Source organism: Falco naumanni, chromosome 11, assembly GCF_017639655.2.
Source record: "Falco naumanni isolate bFalNau1 chromosome 11, bFalNau1.pat, whole genome shotgun sequence".
NCBI classification, from domain to species: domain Eukaryota; kingdom Metazoa; phylum Chordata; class Aves; order Falconiformes; family Falconidae; genus Falco; species Falco naumanni.
Genome location: NC_054064.1, coordinates 8,619,338 through 8,641,774, shown reverse-complemented (window position 1 = coordinate 8,641,774; position 22,437 = coordinate 8,619,338). Strand labels below are relative to the sequence as shown.

General features: G+C 52.1%; 1 protein-coding gene across 15 annotated transcripts; it reads right to left on the bottom strand.

Moving 5' to 3' along the window:
* Positions 1 to 21: 21 nt before the first annotated feature.
* LOC121095486 (dimethylaniline monooxygenase [N-oxide-forming] 1-like) lies at positions 22 to 20,193 on the bottom strand. 15 transcript variants are annotated; one of them, XM_040610361.1, is made up of 13 exons: positions 17,754 to 17,836; positions 13,564 to 13,642; positions 12,106 to 12,195; positions 9,608 to 9,684; positions 8,563 to 8,779; positions 5,728 to 5,898; positions 5,326 to 5,514; positions 5,079 to 5,241; positions 4,213 to 4,355; positions 3,692 to 3,891; positions 2,802 to 3,157; positions 1,694 to 1,766; positions 22 to 503 (listed from the first exon to the last, which is right to left on the bottom strand). In XM_040610361.1, exons 2-13 carry the CDS (start codon positions 13,591 to 13,593, stop codon positions 161 to 163), a joined length of 2,052 nt encoding a protein of 683 aa, XP_040466295.1. In that variant the 5' UTR covers positions 13,594 to 13,642; positions 17,754 to 17,836; the 3' UTR covers positions 22 to 160. The 15 variants fall into 15 exon arrangements, with proteins under 15 accessions (XP_040466295.1, XP_040466292.1, XP_040466299.1 ...); XM_040610358.1 differs by lacking the exons at positions 8,563 to 8,779; positions 12,106 to 12,195; positions 13,564 to 13,642 and adding exons at positions 11,050 to 11,205; positions 19,715 to 20,193 and having other exon boundaries at positions 17,754 to 17,940; XM_040610365.1 differs by lacking the exons at positions 8,563 to 8,779; positions 13,564 to 13,642 and adding an exon at positions 11,050 to 11,205 and having other exon boundaries at positions 17,754 to 17,771.
* Positions 20,194 to 22,437: the final 2,244 nt, after the last annotated feature.

Genomic DNA, 22,437 nt, shown 5'->3' with positions numbered 1-22,437 from the left:
AGAGCAGAGAGAGGTTTGTGCTACTGGTTAACGTATTTTAATTGATTGTGTTCTGCTGAAATCCCTTTCCTCTTGTCCCACGGCAGCCTGTGGAGCTGTCTGACCTGAGATAACATCTGCAAGGACAAGGAAAAAAAACCAACCAAACAGGCTCCAAAATCTACTGGAAACCAAAAAGCAGGGTAGCCAGGAGCAGGAGGAACCCCACCACAGTCAGGAGGGAAGGACAGAGGCTGGAGGAGTTGGCAGAGACTCGCGTTCTTGTGGGCTTCAGGGTCCGGTCCCACTGGGTGAGGATGGCCTGGCGTGCCCCCTCCCAGCGCCCGGGGCCCACCAGCCGGTACTGGTAGGGGGTGCAGGGGCCAAAGAAAATGGTGAGGGCCAGCCGGGGGTCTCTGCAGAGCAGCCGCAGCACGCTGGGCTTGGCCCCAATGAAGGAGGTGAGCTGGTCCAGGTAGGCCAGCCAATCTGTTTTGAGGACTTCATCAAAGGACAGACCAAACCTTCATGAATCAGAGAAGAAAAAGAGGTGGGAGAAGGATCGGTGTCAACAGGGCTGAGAGGAACTGGAGGTCAGATCCTCTGCATCCCCGTCATTGCTGTGTCCCGACACAACTGGGTTCCTCTTAGGAAAGGGCTGGGTGTAGGTGCAGCAGGAGCCTGGCTCTGCCTGCGCCCGGATCCTGCCCGTGACACAGCACGTGTAAAGTGATGCTGGCTCTGCTGCACACCTTTCTCATGTTGCATCAGTTGGTCTTTCACTTCAACACCCACAGGTTGCATCTGCCCCCCCCCCCTTCACCTTGGTGGACCGTTTCTAAAAGACTTTGTCAAACCATTTTTTTAGGGTTTGTGGTTTTTTTTTTTAAAACTAGTTTTCCTTTTCTCTCTGCAGGGAAGTCACATGCAGCATGAGAAAGGCAGCACCCTTTACCTTCCCTCACATTCATTTCCACCGAGTATTGCAAAAATACATGGTAAATTAGAGAACTGCTTCCAGTTCACCTTCTCTGCAGAACTGACAGCTTTGTGCCCTTTTTTCAGTGGGCTGAAAAAAGCCATGTGTGTTTAGCCTTTTATGGTACAACAACTGTTCTGGGCAAGTCTGTATTTCACTCTTCCATACCTTTTCTACTATAGCAATCTAGGTGAACCACGGATTACTATATCACACAGTTTCCTGAGTTTATCTAATTAATAGCCTAATATTTCTTAGCCTTTGATTTGACCTTTTGCCTGCCCACTGAACCACATGCCAGTGTGCTGAGACACCTATTCTCAGTGAGCTGGATTTCCATGCTGAGATCTGAGACGATTTGTACATACATCTCAGGTTGGCTGCTTTCCCCCCCAAAATCACTTTGCATTTATTGCCATCATTTTCTTTGTCATTTTCTCTCTCAATCCTGGGGACCCTGGCACACTTTCCCAACTCCCAGGCAAGATGTAGTCTCAGCTATCCTGAATTGATTTTTTCCCATCATCAAGAGGCAAAATATGCGTGTGAAATCGAAGGTTAGGTTGGCTTGGCACAAGGGAATAAAGGGGTGGCTGGACCTGGGTGCTGCCCCCTCGCCTTTGCTGTACATGCAGGGAGCAGCCGCAGAGCATGAGCCTGCGTGTTGCCGTGCCCCGAAGTCCAGGGGCTTTTCAATCCACCCAAAAACCTTTGGTGCTCTGGGGAGCAGCTTACCATTGCAATTGGATTTTCTTGTTCTCATTTACTTCCTTCTCCATGACAGACTGAGGAGGCAGCTGACACAAGCCTAGAAGAGAGAGGAGAGTGTCCTGCAGACTTTAGCTCCTAGGAGGACTTGTGAACTCATTCAGCGATGCAAAACATGGGAAGCCCTTCCCCAGGAGGGCAGGAAAGCCTCATTGCTTGGATTTAGCTTGGCAGTGGCAATTCTGCCAGAGACCAGCCCTCCACAGCAGTACAAATTCACCTGCACTTTTTCCTGCTCTGACAGATTTGTGCTGTCAGGGCACAGGCAGATGATGTGGGGTGAGATGGGCAGTGCAAGCCCCAGAGAGGGTCATGCCAAGGAGAAACCCCACAGCTTCCCCTGGCTCTGTGGAGGAGCCCTGATGCAGCCCTCCACACCAGCCCAGTGAGAGGTTATTATTATTACTTCTATTAAAAAGAAAGCAACACCACCCCTCCAGCAAGTTTCTTTCCTCACTCCAGTAATTACAAATAATTACTCTTGAGGGGCAATGGGACTCTTCTGGTAGTCATGGTAGAAAAACCTCCCTGTGCCTTAAAGAGCAGTGAATCCTGCCAGGATGGATCCACCACAGTATCTTAATGACAATTCTTATCTGTGCATCCAGGTTTACAAATCCATCTCTGTGCTCTGACTTCTAAAATAATTTAGAGAGAAAATACTGTCTTGAACAACCTAGTCCAGACCATGGTCAGGTTCAGGACTGCACATCAGCTGAGTCACAGCAAGCAATGGAGCGCACGCTCTTGGCTTGCAGCAAACGGGGTACAAAGTGTTAGCTTACATGCATCAGCTTACTAGGCAAAATTAAAAAAAAAAAAAAGTAAGATGCAGATGTCATGAACTTGGATGTAGCTTGGAGCAAGCACGCACTTGTGTTGCTGTAGCTCAGCTGGAGTGAAATAACTTGGGAAGTCTGAGCCCTAGAAATGCTCCCTTATCCACTTCTAAGGGAGCTTCTTAGCTCTGGGGTCTCCAGGGACAGAAATCCCTCTTAGTGTATAGAGGGGACAAGAACTTTTCCAGCCTGAACTGTGTTTGGGTACACAGGAGAGCTCATGTTAGCTCTCCTACCTTTGAAGACACGGGTCACCCAGCGTGCTTGCATCTCTGACACAGGCATGATGGCTCCTAATGGCTTTATCAGCCCAAGGACAGCCAGGGTGGGCCTCTGCAGGTGGGTTGGGAACACGTATTTGTAGAGGGACGCGTGCTTGTTTTCCATCTTGACAACTGTTTCTTCTAGGAATGGGAAGGAGACATTGTAGCCTGTGCAGAAGACAACGATATCGATGGGCTCCTCCTCAGGGCAATTGTGGAAAACAACGGAGTTGTCCTTGAACTCCTTCACACTCGGCTTGATGGTAATTCTTCCTGTCAGGATGTAGCTTGGAAGGTCATCGTTCAGCACAGGGTCACGCACCAGGCATCTGTGGAAAGCTGAGGGGCTCTGGGTGTTGGACACCACAAACAAGCCCTGCCAGTGCCCCCTCTCCTCCTCCTCCTGGGCCCTCCAGCCCCATGACCTCCCAGCATTGTTTGCTCCCAACAAGTAGCCCTGCCTCCCCCCTCTTCACACACCGACACGTTTCATCCTTGCACCAATGTCATTCTGTCTCACAGCCCGAGAGACTCATCCACCTTCCACCATTCATGCAATTACTCCTTAAACCATCTCTTTTCAGAGCTGATCCATGCTTTAAGCCTCCCTCCTCCTCTTTTCCTAGGGACCCTCATAAGGAAAACTCCTCCAGTCCTTCCTGGGCTTTCCAGCATGTTCCATCTTGCACCACCTAAAGGGGCTACAGCTTCTTTTCTCCTACTGGGCTACAAACTCTCTGCTGGAGATCACCCCAGCCTAGGCGTTGGCAGCTGCATTGGTTGATGCTGGTTGCTGGAGATCTCCCCGCTGCCCACAGCACAAGCCCTGTGACACCACATAGGATGGAGCCACCAAGAAGTACCTTTTCTCTGGTTGAAGGCCATAGTTCTCATGCTTGAACCACTGGTTCGCCCTGTGGTTAATCAACCCCCATGAAAGGGGATGGGGGAGGTGGTTTCTGATCAGGCTCATAAGGCGAGTGTTGAAGACCATGTCCCACGGGTAGCCATGGTCAAACACGCGGCTGATCACCCAGGCACCTTGGCTGGTGCAAAGGGTCACCTGGGAGAGAATCAACAATTTAGGTGATGAATCCTCTTCTATGCCTTTATAAAGTAACCCCAGAGGGGCACAGCACAGATCGCTATGCAATGAAAAAGCAGTAACAGCATCTTTAAGACCTGCCAGCAGCTGATGGTGGAGGTGAAACGGGAGAGAACAACCAGCTTTCTTTCAGGGTAGGTTTTTGAACAAGAAATACAGGTTCAGAAATACTGTTTGGACACTACGCGGGGTGAAGCCGTCCGGCTCTCCCTGCAGTGCTGGCCAGCTGAGCTATTGCTCCCAGCATCACCCTCCCCGCACCCCTGGGGGCAGTGGTACCTTTGCAGCTACGCGGCTGGCCTCCACTGCGATGTCCGCTCCCGAATTACCCATGCCAACCACGAGGACCCGCTTCCCCTGGAACACCTCGGGATGCTTGTACTGCCGGCTGTGAAAGTACTGGCCTTGAAACTTCTCGATGCCTTGGGGAGAAAGAAACAAAGCTTTTCATTACGCGAGAGTTTTGTAGGTTTTGTCGGGAGAACTGGTGTAAAAGCAATCCAGATGACAAGAGCAAGGAAGTGTGATCGCTTGCCACCGGGGACTCGGGGTGGTCCAGCCCTACATCCCACACACACAAGGTTGGTGCTTCCTCTCCAAAATGGGGTCTCATGCATCCCTGCACAGCAGTGAGCAGGGACACGTGCTGGGTGGGACTTGGAAGACAGTTATGCGCAAGGGCTATGCTGGTGTGGTCTTGGGATTCAGCCTTTACAAGCTGGGGATGCAAAGGTTCAGAAAAAGCCAGTAAACCTCTTCTCCTGTCCTACAAGCAGCTTCAGAAACACCTGATAATGCTGATGACAAGGCAACCCTCTCTATGCTGACAGCTCGGAAGATTCATTCCAGCAGTGATGAATACAGCCCTGTCAAAGATGACGGAGCTTCACTGAGAGGACTTTGTCCCATCTCCCGTACTGCACAGTTTCTCCCAGGCTAAACCATCCTATCTTGGAAATTTGCTCTGAAGTGGCCAGTGTCTGCAAAGGCAAAGCTGCTGAAGCATCAGGATGTATTGCTGTTCATGCCAGCATATTTGAAAAGCAGAAGCAAGAAAAGGAAGGAAACATTTTCCCTGAGGAACCACTATCCCTTCTCCCCGCAGCCCCTGGAAGCAGGTGACCGCAGGCAGCTGCATACCGTACCAGGAAAACAGTGCAGAGGGAGTGATGGCTCGGAGCAATTGCCGATGCAAACCATAATGGCATCGAAGACATGTGATGTCTGCTTCCCACCCGCCTCCGTGACCACATCCCACTGGCCCGTGGTGGCAAAGTCAGGGCGTTTCCGAATGCTGACAACAGTGGTCTGAAACGTGGAAGCAAATTGGAGTCACTACCGGCGCCCAGCATGTGTGGGGAGTGGGGTAGTGCCGGGGTACCCATCACTCACCCCAAATTTGATGTGTCCCCGAAGGCTGAAGTGCTCAGCATAGCGCCGGAGGTAGTCCAGGAGTTGGGCATTGGGCAGGAACACGGAGAAGTCCTCAGGGTAGGGGAAGTCAGAGAATGCTGACATCTCCTTCGAGGTGTTGCTGATGACTGACGGGTAGAGGCTTGGCCGACCGGCCTCAATGTACTCCTGGCATAGCACCCCAGGGCGCATCAGCCGTGCACCCTGGGGTGGGGACTGTCCCCTTGCTTCCTTTCCCCTGGTCTTGGGGAGCGCAGCCAGGAGCAGTCAGCACCCAGCGAGCGCCGGCACCCCCTCCCCACCCACTGGAGCCCAGCTCAACCCACTCCCCAGCCTGCCAGGCTGCAGCTCCCGTGGGATGGGCAGGCATGGCCAGCTCACCGTGTAGCGCCAGACCCCCCCGATGTCCTGGCTCTGCTCGAAGCAGGTGGGCTCCAGCCCCTCATCCAGGCAGCACTTGGTGGCTGTCAGCCCACTGACACCCGCGCCCACCACTGCCACTCTCATCCCTGCCGTCTCCGCCGGGATCCCACGCTGTGAACGGGGCTTAACCTGGGAGAGACCACACGGGCAGTCACCACCCTCTCGGGGAGCAGCTGCCAGCAAACCCTCCTTAGGGGGTTTCTCTATATGCCAGCCCCAAACCTTTGTTCCCTTTACCAGCATTCTGGGCTCATTTACAAGTTAGATTAAACAACTTTAAATTTTCTCTATTTTTAATATTTTTTTTTTAGTAAATCAATCCACTTTTACAGAGCACTCGCCAGGCTGCTTTCAAAACCCTGTAGTTGCCGTGGAAACTCTCTTTGAAAGTATGTAGTTAAGCCACAATTCACTGCCAATTTGTATTTACAAGCTATGTTTAAACTGCTCTTCTTTATCAGTCTTGCAGATACTTGTATTTTATCTTTGGAGATCTGTCCCTGCCTTTCTTAGAAAAAACCAAAGTGCAAACCAGGACTATTCAGTCTCTGCATCCCTGTCCCCAGGGTAGATGCTGCCCACCTTGGTCTGGCTCCTGAGGCTGAAGGAGGGGCTGGGGGTGTAGGGCACCTTGGCTTTAGGGTTGCTTCTGCCTCTGCCTCTCAAAGCTGCCCCCTGGGAAGGGCTGGGCTGGACAGAAGGGCTGCTGCAGAGCTGGGAACGGCTCTACCCCAAGACTGGAAAGGCCACAGCCCCTGGGTTGACATCCAGCCCTGCGAGGCTCTCAGGGCTGCAGTGGGGATGATGGACCCGAACCCTTCTTGATAGTGCCGGGCAACAAAAACCAAGGGATGATGGCCAGGTGCCACGGCTCGGGCTGGGCATGGCCAGAGTGGGGACCACCACACCTGTGCCCTAGGGGTGCTGCTGCGGCCCCTGGTTTAACCCCAGCACTGGTGGGGAGCACCCCGCTCAGCCGAGTGGTCAACCTGGCACCACTAGGACTGCACTATGGCAGGGTGGCACCAGCTCCGTTGCCCCAAGAAGCGCTTTCAGCTTCCACCGGGCACAGTCATTAGTGTATTCATCAGGAAATAAAAGTCTTCAGTAGAAAACGTGGGGTTGGACACTGTATTTTCTAGAAAACACCAAATTCCCTGTGATCAGTATCAGCTTTCAGTAGGGAGGCAGCACCTAACAAATACTCTGCTCTCCAATGCTGGAATGAAAACTGGAGTTTTCCTTTTGTAAATGAAGAAAGTGCTAGCATAAGCTGCTCATCATTACCTGTTTTTGGGGGTTGTGTGTGTTTGCATGGTGGGAGTTAGCTTGTATCAGAAATATCTCCCGGCTATGTATGCGATTTAACTCCCTACCCCTTTGCAGAGAAGCTAGAAGTAACATCCTGGAAATACTGTCTCTGCTACCCCATACCTGCTTCTGCCACTCTTTCTGTGCTGTCCTTGCAAGTATTTGTAGCAGCTAACCTTGGATGTCTCATGCCGTGGGGTGCTCGTGTGAGGCAGGGAGGGATGGAAAGGCTTCGCAGCCCCCCAGGGACACTTACCTCCCAGCCTCGGTCACCTGTGCTGTCTCACCGCTGCTGCTGGGAGAGCCACTTGTGCTCCCAATTTATAGGCAAGCGGTGGTGCTTTGGCAGAGGCAGGGGAGGGCGGGCAACCCCAGCCCGGCAGTTGCATAACCAGGGTTTGCAGTGGGAGGAGTGGCTGGCCTCTCCCCCTCCTTGACCCACGGTGGTGCAAGGACGACTTGTGTGGTGGGGGGGTGGCTCCAGCTGTGGGATGGTCTCACTTGCCACATGGCTGCCTTCCAAAAGATAGTCAAAGCAGCTGATGGACAGCAGGGTTACGGCAACCAGGACTTTGCAACCAGGGCACCTTCCAGAAAAAAAAAAAAAAAAAAAAAAAACAACGCAAAAAGCAAAAAGAAAAGCAAGCTGGTTTTGCAGTTGCTGCTCATTGGCCACATGTACAGCTGCTGGTGGTGGGCAGGAGGCTCTGCATGCGGACTGGGAGAGCATGAAATGGCTGCAAACCAAGGTCCAAAGCACAAAGAAAGTGGGAACGTTGATTGAAGTATCAATGCAGGACATAGCACCCATCCAGGTATCTCACAGGGCTAAATGACCATGGAAATGCAGGGAACAAAGGTGGCTTTGGATGGGGCTTTGCCCCCAGCTACTCAATATGTTGAGGTGTGACTGGTGAGAAAGTATGAAAACTCTGCAAATGAGTGCAGCTGGACAAAGAGGCCATGGACAGAGGGCTGGGTCTTTAGGAAAAACAGTGTTTAGAAAAAAAAAAAAAGTAATGTTTGTGCCATGCGGTGACAGCAGATAGTTCACAGGGGCCCTGCAGTGTGAGCACAGGGGATGTGGTGAAAGCCTCTGGCCCCATCGAAGTATCACCCTGCCACTGACAAAGGCTCTCCCAGAGTGATGGGTCCGGATTTGGTATCAGCTCTTTAAGCAGGTTGAATAACCCAGGAGACTGCAAGTGAGGGGTAAAAAACCCCATCCAAGGTCTGCAGAACAGGGGGTGGTGAATAAAGCAGCTCCATACAACAGAGACACCTGCTCAGTGCCTGCGTTCGGATTTGCAGAGGCAACTGCAGAGCTGAGCTCCCATAGCTGGCAGCTGAAACTAGAAGTAGAAATAAGATGCACATTCCTAACAGGGAAGGTAATTAGCCATAGGAAAAGTCTGCTGAGTTTTGTGGTGGACCAAGGCACTTGAACAAAACATGTTTGGTTTGTGGAGGGACAGGACTCACCGCCCCTGTGCTGGGAGCACGGTAGCCTGGGCTGCCACCCATCTGCAGCTCCCACAGAGAGACATCAGCCTTCTCCGGCTTCCCTGCCCCAGGATCTCCTGCTGTTTCTGCCCAGTGCCTGGCTCCTGGGTTTGGCACCGGGAGCACATCAGGTTTGGAGCTCACGCCCAGTTTGGCTAGCAGTGGCTGCGAGCAATGTGCTTGTGGGGGCTGGAGCCTGTGAAATCAAACTTATTCATTTGAATTCAGGTTTTGGACCACTGCCAGCAGCATGAAGAAACGTTCAGATTTTGTTCTCCCAGGCCAATGGGACACGGTTACGAAGGCAAATGGACAACAAGCCTTGCACATCTTTGATACTGTTGAGATTTATACAGGCTATGTATCCCAGTTTTCCCTCCCACTAGACTCTTCCCTGGATGCACAAAACCTCACACCTGCAAAGATGCTTGCCAGCACTCAGCAAGGAGGAGCAGGGAATCCACAAAGGCAATTATTTTGTTCTTTATATGCTCCTGCTTTTCTGAATTTCCCAGCAGGAATCTGGGTGACTCGCAGTCAGAGGGACGCTATGGCACTTCCCCAGGAGTGGTGTTTGTGCTTTTGGGAGGGCACTTCAGGGCAGCTTTCTAAAAGAACAAGTTGTATTTTGTCACAGATGAGCCACTGGCATAGAAACAGAGCCAGATGCCTTTGCTGCAGCTCTTTACAACAGCAGTGGCTCTGGCCATCCCTGATGGGGAATCTGGTCCAGAGGTGCAGGATGAGGTGCGATGAGTGGTACCACATGACTCTGGGGTAGAAACATCTCCAAAGCTTCAGTGCCCTGGGATTAAAACTCACTTTCCTGTGATCTGCTCAGGCCTGTGTTTTTCCCCTCCACAGACACCCCTGCTATGATCTGGACCAGGTACACACAACAAAGTATCAGTGGAGATGGATAACGTGATAGCAGGGAGGTAATTAATGTAATTACACATGTGCATGCCCAGGGCACTGAAAAGCCCCTGGAAACATACAGGGAAATTCTTGTTGCTTTACTCACCTCTGCTGCTGGCTCGGCAGGGGTTGGCATCGTGGGACACCTGGGACCCATCTCTCCAGCTTCTCCCCAGGAACAGTCTGTGCTGAGCAGAGAAGAGAACAGACAATGCATCAGTGGGTTTTCATATGTTCTCAGGGCTGGAAAAAGCCTTCATGGCCTGGTATTCAAGCAGAGCATCCCTTGATACCCTTGGGCCAGTCCCCCTGGATTTCTTCATAGCACAGACAGAAGTGGACATGGCAGAGGAGGTCCCTGCCCCTATTTCTGAGCGAGTGTGATCTGCTGCTACCCCACTGGGGACAGAAGGGAGACCCTGCCATCACCATCGCACACACAAACTGCTGGGGAAAATGGGCTTTCACCGAGGGATGGAGCAAGGCCAAATGAGGACACGTAATTTGTGGAACTGTTTTACCACCTTCCCTCTACCCAGCCTGGGACACCTAACAGCCGGGTTTGTCCACATCCTCACATGCTGGGGCACAAGCCCTGTTAGGTGCTGGGGGTGTATCAGTCATGGAGGACCATGGGGAGAGCCAGGAGCTGTAAATAACCAGCAGTGGCTCCGGACAAGAACCAGGAATGGAATGCTCATGCGCCTGCCTGCTGGTGAGCCCCTTCTCGCTTAGAGGAACAAAACTCCCTGGACCGTGCCACAAGCCTGGGCTCTGCAATGGGCTTTTTGTCCTTGAAGTAGAGGGAAGGAGAAACTTAATACATGCATTTAGTCTTAATCTGATGGGAAAGGCACCTTTGCTGCAACACTGCAGCACCGGTTTTACCACCTCTTTAAAATAACACTTCAAGCCAAGGAGGGGCAAATCTATGTGTCAACAAGCCTCAGCAGAGCCCACTTTGTTGTCTAGGCTTGTGTCAGCAGTGTTTGGCCTGTGTCATGGTGAAGGAGGACAAGAAAAAGAAACAAAAGTGGATTTCTTATTAAGTCAGCCTCCAAGTAAAGCAGGGTGCTCACCATCAAGCAGCCACTGCTGCCACATGTGTTCAGGAGCTGACGGAATGTGAGGTCTGGGCTCATCAGTGAAACACTTAATTTTCTCCTCAATACTATCACTCCCTCCCCTCACTGACCAGCGGGCTTTAATCACCATTTCTTTGCTGCACATGGAGGTGAGGCTGCCTCAAAGGTGGCTGTTGCCTCCCACTGCTTCCCACAAGGCTGTGGGATGCAGCAGTCCATAAGGTGAACAGAGGCTACAAGCAGCTGATGATGGAAAAATTTATTCCCACCCCCCTATTTCTTAAAGCCTGGGTTTTGGCCCTAGAAAAATTGCTTATGCTTTGGCCCCAAGGCCAAAAAGCAATTTCCTACTTAAAAGTAAGACTACAAAACCTCTACCCTAAGCAGCAGGGACTGTTTTCCTATTTACAATTCCCAGCACACAGAGGACTCTGCCAGTGACAAACACTGGCAGGACACTTACGTTTCTTTTCAATCAGAGCTAGGTTCAATATCTTGAGCTCTTCCTGAAACCTCTCAAGAGACATCCCTGTTAAGGAGACCCGAAGGATGTGCCAGAGCAGATGTGGGCTGTAGCAGCTGCTATGGGAGAGGATTCGCTTGCTAGGCGAGGAGGTCTCTGTGTGGAGGGCAAAAGTGTTTTACTCTAAAGTTTAACCTGATTAAATAAATCACCATGTTTTCCAAGTGTGTAAACTGTTGAATTTGTCGAGAGGAAGCTGCTGTCGTTGTTAAACCTATTGTGTTAATAAAGCCTGGCAAACTGCAGTTTGTAACTTCTTGGGTTTGGAGGTTTTAAAATGTATGTTTACGAGCTTCCCCAGACAACTGCTCCAGAACAACCCTGATGTTGATCCCTTGCTCCCCATGTCTTCGTACCAGGACTCAAAGTTCATAAACTCATACGCTCCCCATGTGCCATGGGAGATGCACCCAAACAATGCGCAGCACTAGGAAGGGCTTTAGACCCTCCTCAGCTCTTCTGAGTGTTAAGGGGGCTGTGTTTGTCATTTCACAGGTAATAAAATATAACTACTGAAGAGACTGTCAGAGAAAACTGGCATTACAGTTAAGGTAACTTGTAAGCAAAAGATTACAAGGAAGAGCTGTCTGGAGAGCACATGGTTAAGACCTGCACAGCCTGACCAGAAGGTGCTTTCCTACCACCACCACCAGCTGAAGTCATCCATCAGTCTCTGTTTTCAAAAATTTAGCCAGTGCAGCTGACTCCTTTTTCTGTAAATACTGAGTGAGCTCCCAGGCTGGGCAGTTTAAGTGTTTTCAATCCCTGCTGCCTCCCCAAGAGCCTTTCCAGGAGATGTGTGCCTGTGGCCAACGTTCCCATCCCCCAGCAAAGGGACACAGCAGCACTCCTAGTTCAGGCAGAGACATGCCCCTGCACCACCCCAGCCTCCCACCTAGGAACACTTTGGTGTATTTGTTCCCAGAATTTAGGGGGTTTTAAGAGGCCAAACGCCCCAGCACTAAGCAAGGCGCTACTCAGACCACTCAGAAGTACCTTGCTGAGGAGCCAGCACAGGGACTGTGGAGCTGTGCTAGCTCCTGTCAGCTGGCAGATCTTCCTCTCCTCCAGTAGCTTCACCAGACCCTAGGAATCATAGAAACATTTATGTTGGAAAAGACCTGTAAGACCGTCAGGTCCAACTGTTAACCCAGGACTGCCAAGTCCATCACTAACCTGTGTCCCTGAGCACCGCATTTTTAAACACTTCCAGGGATGGTGATTCCACCACGTCCCTGGGCAGCCTGTCCCAGTGCCTGACCGCCCTTTCAGAGAAGAATTTTTTCCTAACACCCAATCTAAACCTCCCCTGGCACAACTTGAGGCTATTTCTTCTTGTCCTGTTACTTGTTCCCTGGGAGAAGAGACCGACCACCCCATTCCTATAGCCCCTGTCAGGCAGCTGTAGGGAGTGATCACACCCCCCGAGCCCCCTCCTCTCCAGGCTGAACACCCCCCGGCCACTCCACCCCGCCCCAGCCTGGTGCCCCATCCCCCACACATCCCCTCCCTCTGCCCGTCCCTGGACACGCTCCAGCCCCTCCGTGTCCCTCCTGCAGCGAGGGGCCCAAAGCTGAAGCCAGGGCTCCAGGGGCGGCCCCAGCAGTGCCCAGCACAGGGGACAGTCACTGCCCCGGCCCTGCTGGCCACGCTGTTTCTGACACAAGCCAGGGTGCTGCCGGCCTCCTTGGCCACCCGGGCACACCGCTGGCCCGTGCCCAGCCGGCTGCCAGCCCCCCCGGCCCTTCCCAGCCCCCTGCCCCAGCCCGCAGCTGCCAGGGGCTGGTGTGACCCACAGGACCTGCCTGTTTAACCTGGAGATGTTCTCCTTGTTGAATCCTGGAGACGGGATGGGAAGGGACCTCAGGAACATCTGACCCATCTTCCCATTCAAAAGCAGCTCTAACTGACCTTGACCACATAGAGAACCTCCATGTGCTTCCAGCCAAAGGCAGGCTAAAGGATCTGGGATCAGCCCCTCCAGCAAGGTGTAGGCTGGGTCCCAGGCACCAGCATTGCTGCTGGGCTGTGGACAGGCCAGCTGCCTCCCTGGCTTCCCACCTTGCAGCTGCTCAGCTGGTATTGTTCTGCACATAACTTCCCCATCTGGTACACATGCAGCTTGTTAACCCTGCTCATAGATATGTGCCTGTAGCAGCACTCCATAAACAGCTCATACAGACTCCAGCAGGACATATGGATGTATATGGTGACTGACACCAACCATCACAGCACCAAAAATGGCCAGGTCCTCCTTCCCATTAGTTTCGGTGACAACAACCCACTGGTGGGTGGTTGAGGAGCCCTGGAATTTTTCCTTTTCTTTATCCTGATGACCACAGTCTGAAAGCAAACCATAGCAAATGCATCTGTTGGGAGTCCCCACACCCTGTGCGATGCCACTGCGGAACAGGCAGAGCCGAGTGCTCAGTTGTGCTTCCCATCCTCACTTACCTTAAAATAATGGAGCCAGCTGTGAGTCATGAGCCAGCTCAGGCCCTCCTGGCTTGTGTCCCTTGAATTTGGAGGAGTTCTGGAAAACAAGCATTTACTGACCCACATAGGTACAGAGAGCCCAACCCTGGCAGCACAGTGCATGGAGCAGGCACTCCCCAACACCAATGCTTCTGCCTCCCACCATTTCAGCAAGCTCTGGGCCGTGGGAGGCAGAATGGGCTGGCAAACTGGTCTGGCAAACTGGTCTGGCAAACTGGTCCTTGCTGAGTGGAACACTTGCTCCAGCAAATCAGTAATAACAATTGTGGCATTTGGCCTGCAGGCCATGGTGCAGGTGCACTTGATCTTCACCCAGCAGCTGGCCTCAGTGTTGGCATCCCCAAGGCATCCAGCAGTAGCAATGTCATGAAATGCTGGCTAAAATCCTGGCTTTTTGGAGCAAGCTGGTAATGGGTTAAAGTATCATGGGGTGGTTACTGCTTCTGCACATGTAAAATAATTATTTGAATAGCAGAGCAGGGTGGAAGCTGGTGTAAAAGGAAAGGTGGGACACAACTTTGCTCTGCAAAGGACTATCCCATGGTGACCTCATTTGGAGAGAGATGCTGTGGGGTTTGGTGGATTTATACACGTGAGAACAGCTGCAGAACCAGCAGTGGGGTACAGCTTCCCCATGATCCAATGGCCAGCAGTAACACCCTGTAACACTGGGGAAGACCAGTGCAGCCAGTGTGCTCTCAGCAGACCTCATGTCTGATAACGATGAGGTCATTCAACTGCTTTGCGGGTGTAAGCCAGCCACAGAGCACCTTTGTGGCAGCCTGACCCACATCCATCTACTGATCGCACCTGGGGAAGGAGGGCTGACCTGCCAGCACCCCATAAACCCTCTTCATTCATTCCCTGACATCTTTTCTTGCCTTGTTGGCACCCTAACACCTCCCCAGGGCATCCCACAGCTCCCAGTGTCACTGGCTGCCTCTCCTCCTCGCTGCCCTTTCTTTCACATAACCTGGTACTTTGGCTTCCAAAAGCTCTTCTTCCAAAAAGCTGTTCTAGCCAATATTTTGAAACACAGGGTAGAAATATAGTGCAAGTAGTGTTCTAGGTTATATATTAAAATACCAAGTAGAAGGTGGAACAAAGGTAATGAACCTAAAAGATGACATCTTAAAAAATACTCCGTTACCCAGATTCCAGCATGCTCAAAAATCATCTAATTTGCTTTCACATAAATGCCCATTATGTCTTTTTTTTTTTTCTAAATGTAGCAAGACATTATCCCTCCTAAGATGTTCTGACAAAGATTTAACGCTGACATTTGTCATGGCTTAACCCCCGCCAGCAGCTTAGCCCCACACAGCCACTCTCTTGCTCCCCCTCGGTGGGATGGGGAGAGGATCGGAAGGAAAAAAGTGAGAAAACTCTTGAATTGAGACAAGGACAGTTCAGCAGGTAAGTCTAAAGCTGGTGCACAAGCAAAGCAAACCCAGGAGTTCACTCACCGCTGCCCATGGCAGGCAGGGGCTCAGCCACCCCCAGGGGAGCAGGGCTCCAGCACGTGGGACAGGGCCATGGGCAGGCAGACAGCATCGCTCCGAGCATCCCCCTTCCTCCTCCTTCCCCCAGCTTTATATGCTGAGCATGACGCCATACGGCATGGGCCAGCCCTTTGGCAGGGGGGGTCAGCTTCCCAGCTGTGCCCCCCTCCTTCCGCCAGCTCCTTGTGCCCCCCAACCCACTTACTGGTGGGTGGGGGGCATAAGATGCCTTGGCACTGCGTGAGCGCTGCTCAGGGTAATGAAGGTTATCGTCCCTGTGTCACCGACACTGTTCTCAGCACAGAGCCAAGGCACAGCCCATAGTAGCTACAGTGGAAAAAAATTTAATTCTATTCCAGTCAAAACCAGCACACTCCTGCAGCAGATGGGTTTTGCAGGGATCAGCTGAGCTGCTGGGTGCCTCTCAACCCTTTGGTGTCAAGAACCAGGCTTGGGTAAAGCTTGGGTGTTGAGGATGTGGCAACACTGGTTCCCCTGTCCTTGAAGATGTTCAGTGATACACGAGGGGCTTTCCAGCCCCACCACAGGGACTTCATTGATATCTGCCATGGGCTGAAAAATGACCCGCTGCCCCAGTGAAAAGCACCCCATGTTTCTCTGAACACCTTGACGTTCAGCTGCATCACCACCATGCCACAGGCGATGCAGCTCGAAAGGTGGTCCTTGAGTACCGGCTTCTTGTGGGAAGTTCTGCGAAGGCAAAGGTGGTGGGGCTGGCACAGAGATGCCTTCTGCTGCCAGCCCAGGATGGGCACAGTCCAGTCCTGTCTGGAACCAGCACCCCTGGGGGTTTGGGGATGGATGACCCATGCATACCTGTTCAGTGCCTCTCACATGCAACCAGTCACTGAGCACCCTGGAGAGCTTGTTCCCCAGCCACGTCTGGAAACAAGTGATGACCAGCATGTCTCAGGGGTAGCCATTGTCTCAGAGGTGGCTCATCACCTAGGACCCACTTGAGGAGCTCAGGTAGACCTGAGCGGACAGCCAGGTAGGGGTGCACTGCTCCTGCAATGGCTGTGAGCCCCCAGGGCTGTTGTATGGAGGTGGTGGCATGTGCTCGAGCAGATGGGGGAACCCCCTTTACCCAGTGGCTCTATACCTGTGACACAACGGTGCTGGGTGCTGAGCTCCATGGCAATGTCACAGCCAGAGTTGCCCAAGCCTATCACCAGCACCTTCTTCCCTCTGTACTTCTCCAGCCTCTTGAACTCCCAGCTATGGAAGCAGCAGTCTTTAAAATTTTGTATTCCCAAGGAGAACAGAAAAGGTCATAATTCACCCCAGGAATGAAAAGGAGAGGCTGTGCTGGCCTTGAGATCTCTCCTTCCCACAGATGCTGATGGAGCATCTGTCTGGGCATTTCTCACAGTAGCAGGTGTCTCCTGGGATGCTGCAAACCCATAGTTGGATGAGATCTGTCTCTATCTTCATTCAGTATTTAAGCAGAAAGAGTGTGCAAGCACAGGATACCTTTGCACGGTATTTCTGTACCCCAAAAAGGTACTACTGCAACCCCAACATCACCCCGAGGCACCTGGACAACCACACTCCATCCATCGGTATGGCTTTACAACCTTGCAAACATCAGGGAAGCAGCTTTCATTTTTAAAAAGAGAAGATGGCAAAGGACCTAAGGGGAGCATTCCTGACCATCCAGTGCCTCAGGCTTGTGTCCTCCCAACAAACCCCCAGCACCAAATATCTCTTGCCAGAGGGAAAGTTTTTCCCAATAACGTGCCTGTACATAAGGAGGCAAAGGCTATCAGGTAACACACGTGACACTTGTATCAGAAATCATGGGAAAATGCCAAAAAAGTGTTTTACAAAATCCATTTATGAAAAATCTTCTGTTAAAGAAAATGCCATGAATTATTTTTTCCCCCAGGAAAGATTAGCATTACCTCTAGTAAAAACTCCCCTGCTTTGATACAGTTTGGATAGAGTCTTTTTTTTTTTTTTTTTTTCCAAGAAACGGGTTTCGGTTTCTTGGATGGATTCTATCCCCCAAAATATTGCTTTCAAGGAAAACACTCTTTTTTAATGCTGAAAAGGTGCTCTTTTTATTTTATTTTTTTCTTTGTGGGGACAAACTGTGATGGAAGGTATTTGCTTGGCTGTATCCCAGCAGATGAATTACACACATACAGCTTACCTGGGAAGGTGGTGAGGGGGAGGTTTGGGTAGACATGATGCCCAGAGCAAACCATAACAGCATCAGAACCTGCCAGCTCTTCCTTCCCACCTCCCTGGGTCACCAGCTCCCACCGCTCCGTCACAGAAAAGTCAGGGTGTTTCTTAACCTTGGTGGCCAGAAGGTTTCAAGGAAACAGAAAGAGATGACGGGGTGGCTGCAGAGCAGATCAAGAGGTGTAGTGAGTCAGTGGGATTCAGAGGTGCTGGGAGCTGGGGATGTTTGCCCCTGTGATTTTGTGCTGGGGAGTGACAGAGAGAGGAGCTGATGTGGCCTGCTTTAACAGAACCAGGAAACTATTTTTTTTTCCTTCCCACAATATTTTCTCCTAGGATTTTCCCTGTGGCAGGGAGACCCTGACACCAAGGCGATGTCCCTCCTGCCCAGGTCCCCTGGCTACTCTCTGCCCCTCTCCACTCCAGGCTTTTTACCTTGAACTGTACTTGCTGGAGGAGGTCGAAGTGCTCCGTGTAGTTGCAGATGCGCTGCTACTCTGGTGTAGCGCATGTACCAGGGGTGATCATTGGGGATGGGGAAATCAGAGTAACGCATTGTCGCTTTGCAGGAGCTGGTGAAGACTACGCAGTAGATGCTGGCTCTGCCTTCCTCTGCCTGGTCCTGGAGGGAGAGAAGTGGGAATGTGTCCCGTTAGAGAGGACATGACCCTCACCTGTCCTGAAGCCCATCTCCTCCAGATACCATCACACCCTGTCAAAACCATCAAGTACAATACCCAAGTAAACCCCCCATGAGCACAGAAGTGTCCTAAAAGGCTGGGAGGAGAATTTGCATTGCCCAAAGCATTTAGGAGCCAGTGACATGCACATCTGCCAGGGAAAGTGGAAACCTCAGGACAAGGAAGTGCTGTGACGCACCATGCCAGAGCCTCCCCACTGAAGGTACAGAAAGCATCAGAAGGTCAGGTGTGACACAGCAACACACAAAACATTACAGGAGACAAGTACTGCGGGACCTTCCAGTGCTTCCTCCCGGTCTGCTCGTAAAGCTTCCACAATCCCATGGGTGCTGCTGGACGTTGCTCTGTTGTGCTCATGGTCTTGGCAACAGCACAGGCAAAGGCAGAAGCCCAGCCAGGCACATTTCCTTTGGCACGGGGGCTCAGCTGCCTGTGCTTTAGGCAACCACGGGGCAAGTGTGGCTGGGGACACAGCCAGAGGCTTGTGTCCACCACTAGCAATGCCCATGCCAGCCAGCCATCGTCCTGCTGACATTTAGAAGGACAAGACACGGGAGATATGCCAAAACCTCCAAAGTGCCTAGGCTACTCCTGCCCAAAATGGCCAGCCCCATGCACTGCCCTGTCCCCATCAAGGGAGCACCTGCTATGTCTGCCTTGACACCTGGCACTTAACAGCACAAAACACAGGTAGTGCATTTCCCTTTCCTGATGGCTTTGATGCCAGGACAGAGCTAGGAAAATTGCAGTGAGGTTTCAGCACTGTAGAATTCATATTTGGGGTGGTCAAATGATTACCAGCTTGCAATGAAAAAAAAAAAACCACCACCAAAACCACAAACCCCCCAAAATAAAACCATAAACACCTAAGTGTTGTTTTTGGTTTTTTGTTTGTTTTTTTTTTACTTTCCCCTTTGACGGTGATATTCTGCTCTGAAATTCTCCATCATAAATATCAAAAAATACTCCTCCAGAAAGTCTGGCATTCCCTGGAGCCCTCCCCAGAAGAGACAGAAAATACATGGCCCATGTTTTAAGATGAATCAAACATTTCAGGTCACCCAGAACAGGCTTTCTGCCCTTCCTCTGTGGCCCAGGGTTTAACTCATTTGAGCTCAACTCCTACCCCTAATAGCACCCTGAGCCGCTCCTGCAACTGCAGTTGCACCCCAAATCATCCTTTTGGTCCCAGCCTGCCAGCAAGCACATAATACGAGATGACTCTGGGTCCAACATTCTTAATTATTCATTTGGGCTCCTTTTTGGCTTTGTGGTGCTTGGCCACTATGTAAAAGCATGCTGAGAGCTATCCTGAGCAGCAGGGAGTGCTCCCCAAGGTGGAGTGATTGCTGGTGACTCTGCAGGGTGACTCTTGCATGACCTGAAGACCTGCATTTCAGAGCCATCCCTGTCCCCCTGGGTTTTGAGGGGAGCAGGGGCATGTCCTCAGTGCAGCCCCAAGGGGTTAGCTGGGGGTTGGCATTCAGAGGAGACTTGGCTCAGCAAGCCACAGGACAGCCAGACTGTCCCCAAAGCTCAGGGAAGGGACCTGTATTGAGCCAGCCAAGCCTTCCCACGCGCAGCCATGGGAGCAGAGCCAAGCAGGTGCAGGCACACCAGGAGCAGCCAGGCGCAGCCTCCCAGCCCCCAAGTTTCCCCAGCCAGCTCTGAAATCAGGCAGCCAAAGCCACTCGCCGTGTAGCGCCAGGGCCCTGCAACGTCCTTGCTCTGCTCAAAGCCGATGGGTTCCAGCCTCTCTTCCAGGCAGCACTTGGTGGCCACCACCATACACTACACTGTGCCATCCTGCCTGCCCGGGAAGGCAGCTGGGGCAGAGCAGAGACCGGCCAGGCATGCTTGCCCAGGTGGGTTTGCAGCCCCCAGCAGTGCCCCAGAGGAGTGGGGCTGTCCACCTCCTCCCCAGCACAACTCTCCCAGCACCTTAAATAGCCCAGAAGGTTTCTTGCTGATCCTCTCTCTCCTGCTTCCCACACAGCCCCCAGGTAGGTGTGTAGGAGTTTTGGGGAGGAGGGAAGAGCTGAGGCTTCCCCTGGTACCCAGGGGCTCTCTGGCGGAGAGGAGCAGCGCTTGGGAAGAACTCCCCAAATGAGCAAAGCTCTTCCATGCATCATTGCACGGGAGGCAAGGCCAGCGCCAAGGGGTTGTTTCAACGAGTGGCTTGTGCCGTTTGGACTTTAGCAACCCCAGAGCTGTAACGTGAGAAGGAGCTGTGGGCAGAGACCTCCTAAATTAGGAAATAAAATGTTGGGATAACTTATTGCAAGATAAGAGCCCCGGGTCGCTGTGCAGCAGCAGCCACCTCTGGCCTGTGGGATGAGCAGCATCACTCATACACCCCCCCACACCCCTCTCCAAAACAGCACGGCGATGTCCATGTTATCCGGAATGGCAGGTAGTAACAGGCTGCCCAACCTCACCCCATCCTTCCACCCCAGCACTGCAGTTATCCCCCGGCACAGAGGGCAGCTAGCAGTGCTACCCCAGGGACAAGCTACTGTCCCAATTCCCATTCCAAGCATCCGATCACTTTCCCACCTTCTGATAACTGGGACGAGTGTGTTTCAGAGGACAACTGCAGGGAAGGGCAAAGCACAGGCAAGTGCTGAGGAGTCTATTTGCAAATCTCAATCCATCTCTGCACTCTTCATCTAAGTCTCATTGTATGAGTTCATCCATCAAATCCCTGCCTCCAGAGGGGTCCCGGGGGAGAGCCGTTCAGCTGGGAGTGCGCCTGTTCGAAAGCCTACAGCACACAGTTGCTGGAGCCGCTAAAGCTTTCTAAGCTGGGCTGTTAATTCATGCTAAATTGACTTGAAATAAAATAGAGCAGAGAATGCCAGAAAAATGATTGAATGACCAAACTGGAAAAGAATGAAATCGCTGATTTTTCCACTATCTGCCAAATTGGTTGGGCTTTGCAAGGGATAGGCTTTGGAGCCATGGTTAAGTTGACTTAATACAAATAAACTGGCAAGGTGGCTTTACGGATTCCCAACCTAGAGGTGGTGTGGATCCTCTCCTGCAGGACACAGCCTGGAGGAGAACTTCTATGAATTAAAACATTTGCCAGGAAACGGCATCCAGGAGCAATGCATAGCAGGAGAGCACACCCTGGCATGGGTATAGAAAAGATCAACCCAGGGCAGAAGAAGGGGAACAAAGGTGCAGGAAGAGTCAATCATTTACCTGGAGTGACACAGCTGTCAAGCATCTGAAAGAGGAAAAGGCCATGAACCTCTTGACTCATCATTTGTCAGCTGCCTTCTTCCTCAAAAGAGAAAAAAAATAAATAATTCTGACAATTTTCCCCCCTTCTCTAAAAAGGGAAAAAAAGGGAAGGAGAACTACAGCCTTGGGAAGGCAGAGCAAAGGAGAAAAGCTGAGGTGTTCAAAAATTCCTGGGCACAAAAAAGAAACCAGGAGTTTCAGCGTTTCTAATGGCACTAGAGGTAGTTCTGCCCAACATCTGCAAACTCTTGTTTGGCTTTTCATAGTATGCCATGGGAAAGCAAGAGCATCAGAGGGCTCCTGACCTCCAAAAGAACAAGAATAGTTGGGGACAAGCAGCCTGACCTATGGAACCCTGCCTCCTTCCAGCCCAGAGCTGCCTGGCACCAGCAGCACGGCTTATGCTGGCCCAGGCTTCTTGCCACGCTTGGAGGGGTGCCACATGGCAACCGGAACCCTACTGCAGGCAACCTGCCACGACAGGAGCCATGAGAAGCTGATGGCACAGTTTACCTTGGTGACCCCAGCCCCATGCACAGCTTGTGTGATTGCAGCTCTGCTTGTCCTGGCTGCTGTCCCAAGGGGCATGTCTATTCATTAACTGGGGGCCAGTGGCAGATGGTGGGAAGCGGTCACTGGCCACCACAGCTGGTCCCCATGCAGCCTCAACCCTCCCGCTGGCTGCAGCAGCAAAGAGTGAAAAATCCTCCAGTTTTGATCCCTTTGCTGCTGCAAAGGCTCCCCGAGGCAGCAGCCGGAGGGATGCCCAGCACACAGCCTGGCTGCAAGGCTGGGCAGCATGAGCCCGTGTGCTGCACCGGGCTCCGTGGCGCTGGTTGTGCCACAACACCCACAGCAAGAGCCAGCTGCTTCCCCAGGGAGCCTTTTTGTGGGGACAGCTGGGAACAGCAAAAGCTCCCACTGTACCGAAGGAGAATAAACCCCAGCGCAGCACCTTGACCCACTGGGCAGGAGCAGCCTTCAGCCTGGCTGAGGCTGCATCCTGGGGACTCCTCTGATCTCGCCAGAGAACCCTGGGCTCCCAACTTTTTTGGCAGCTAGGGATGAACCGAACTTGCCATGGGTGCTGCTGGCCCAGCTGGGGAGTGATGGGGCCCCACATTCCACAGGTGCCCATGGCTCCTGTGGGGCCAGCGGTAGTCCTCTCC

Coding starts and splice junctions, on each gene's coding strand:
- LOC121095486 (XM_040610357.1), bottom strand. CDS start 13,707: ATGCACTGTGCTGCCAGGGTTGGGCTCTCTGTACCTATGTGGGTCAGT. Junction 12,196..13,563: donor GCTGGCTCCATTATTTTAAG/GTAAGTGAGGAT, acceptor TATGATTCCTAG/GGTCTGGTGAAGCTACTGGA. Junction 5,899..8,562: donor GTGCTCCCAGCACAGGGGCG/GTGAGTCCTGTC, acceptor GGTCTCTCCCAG/GTTAAGCCCCGTTCACAGCG.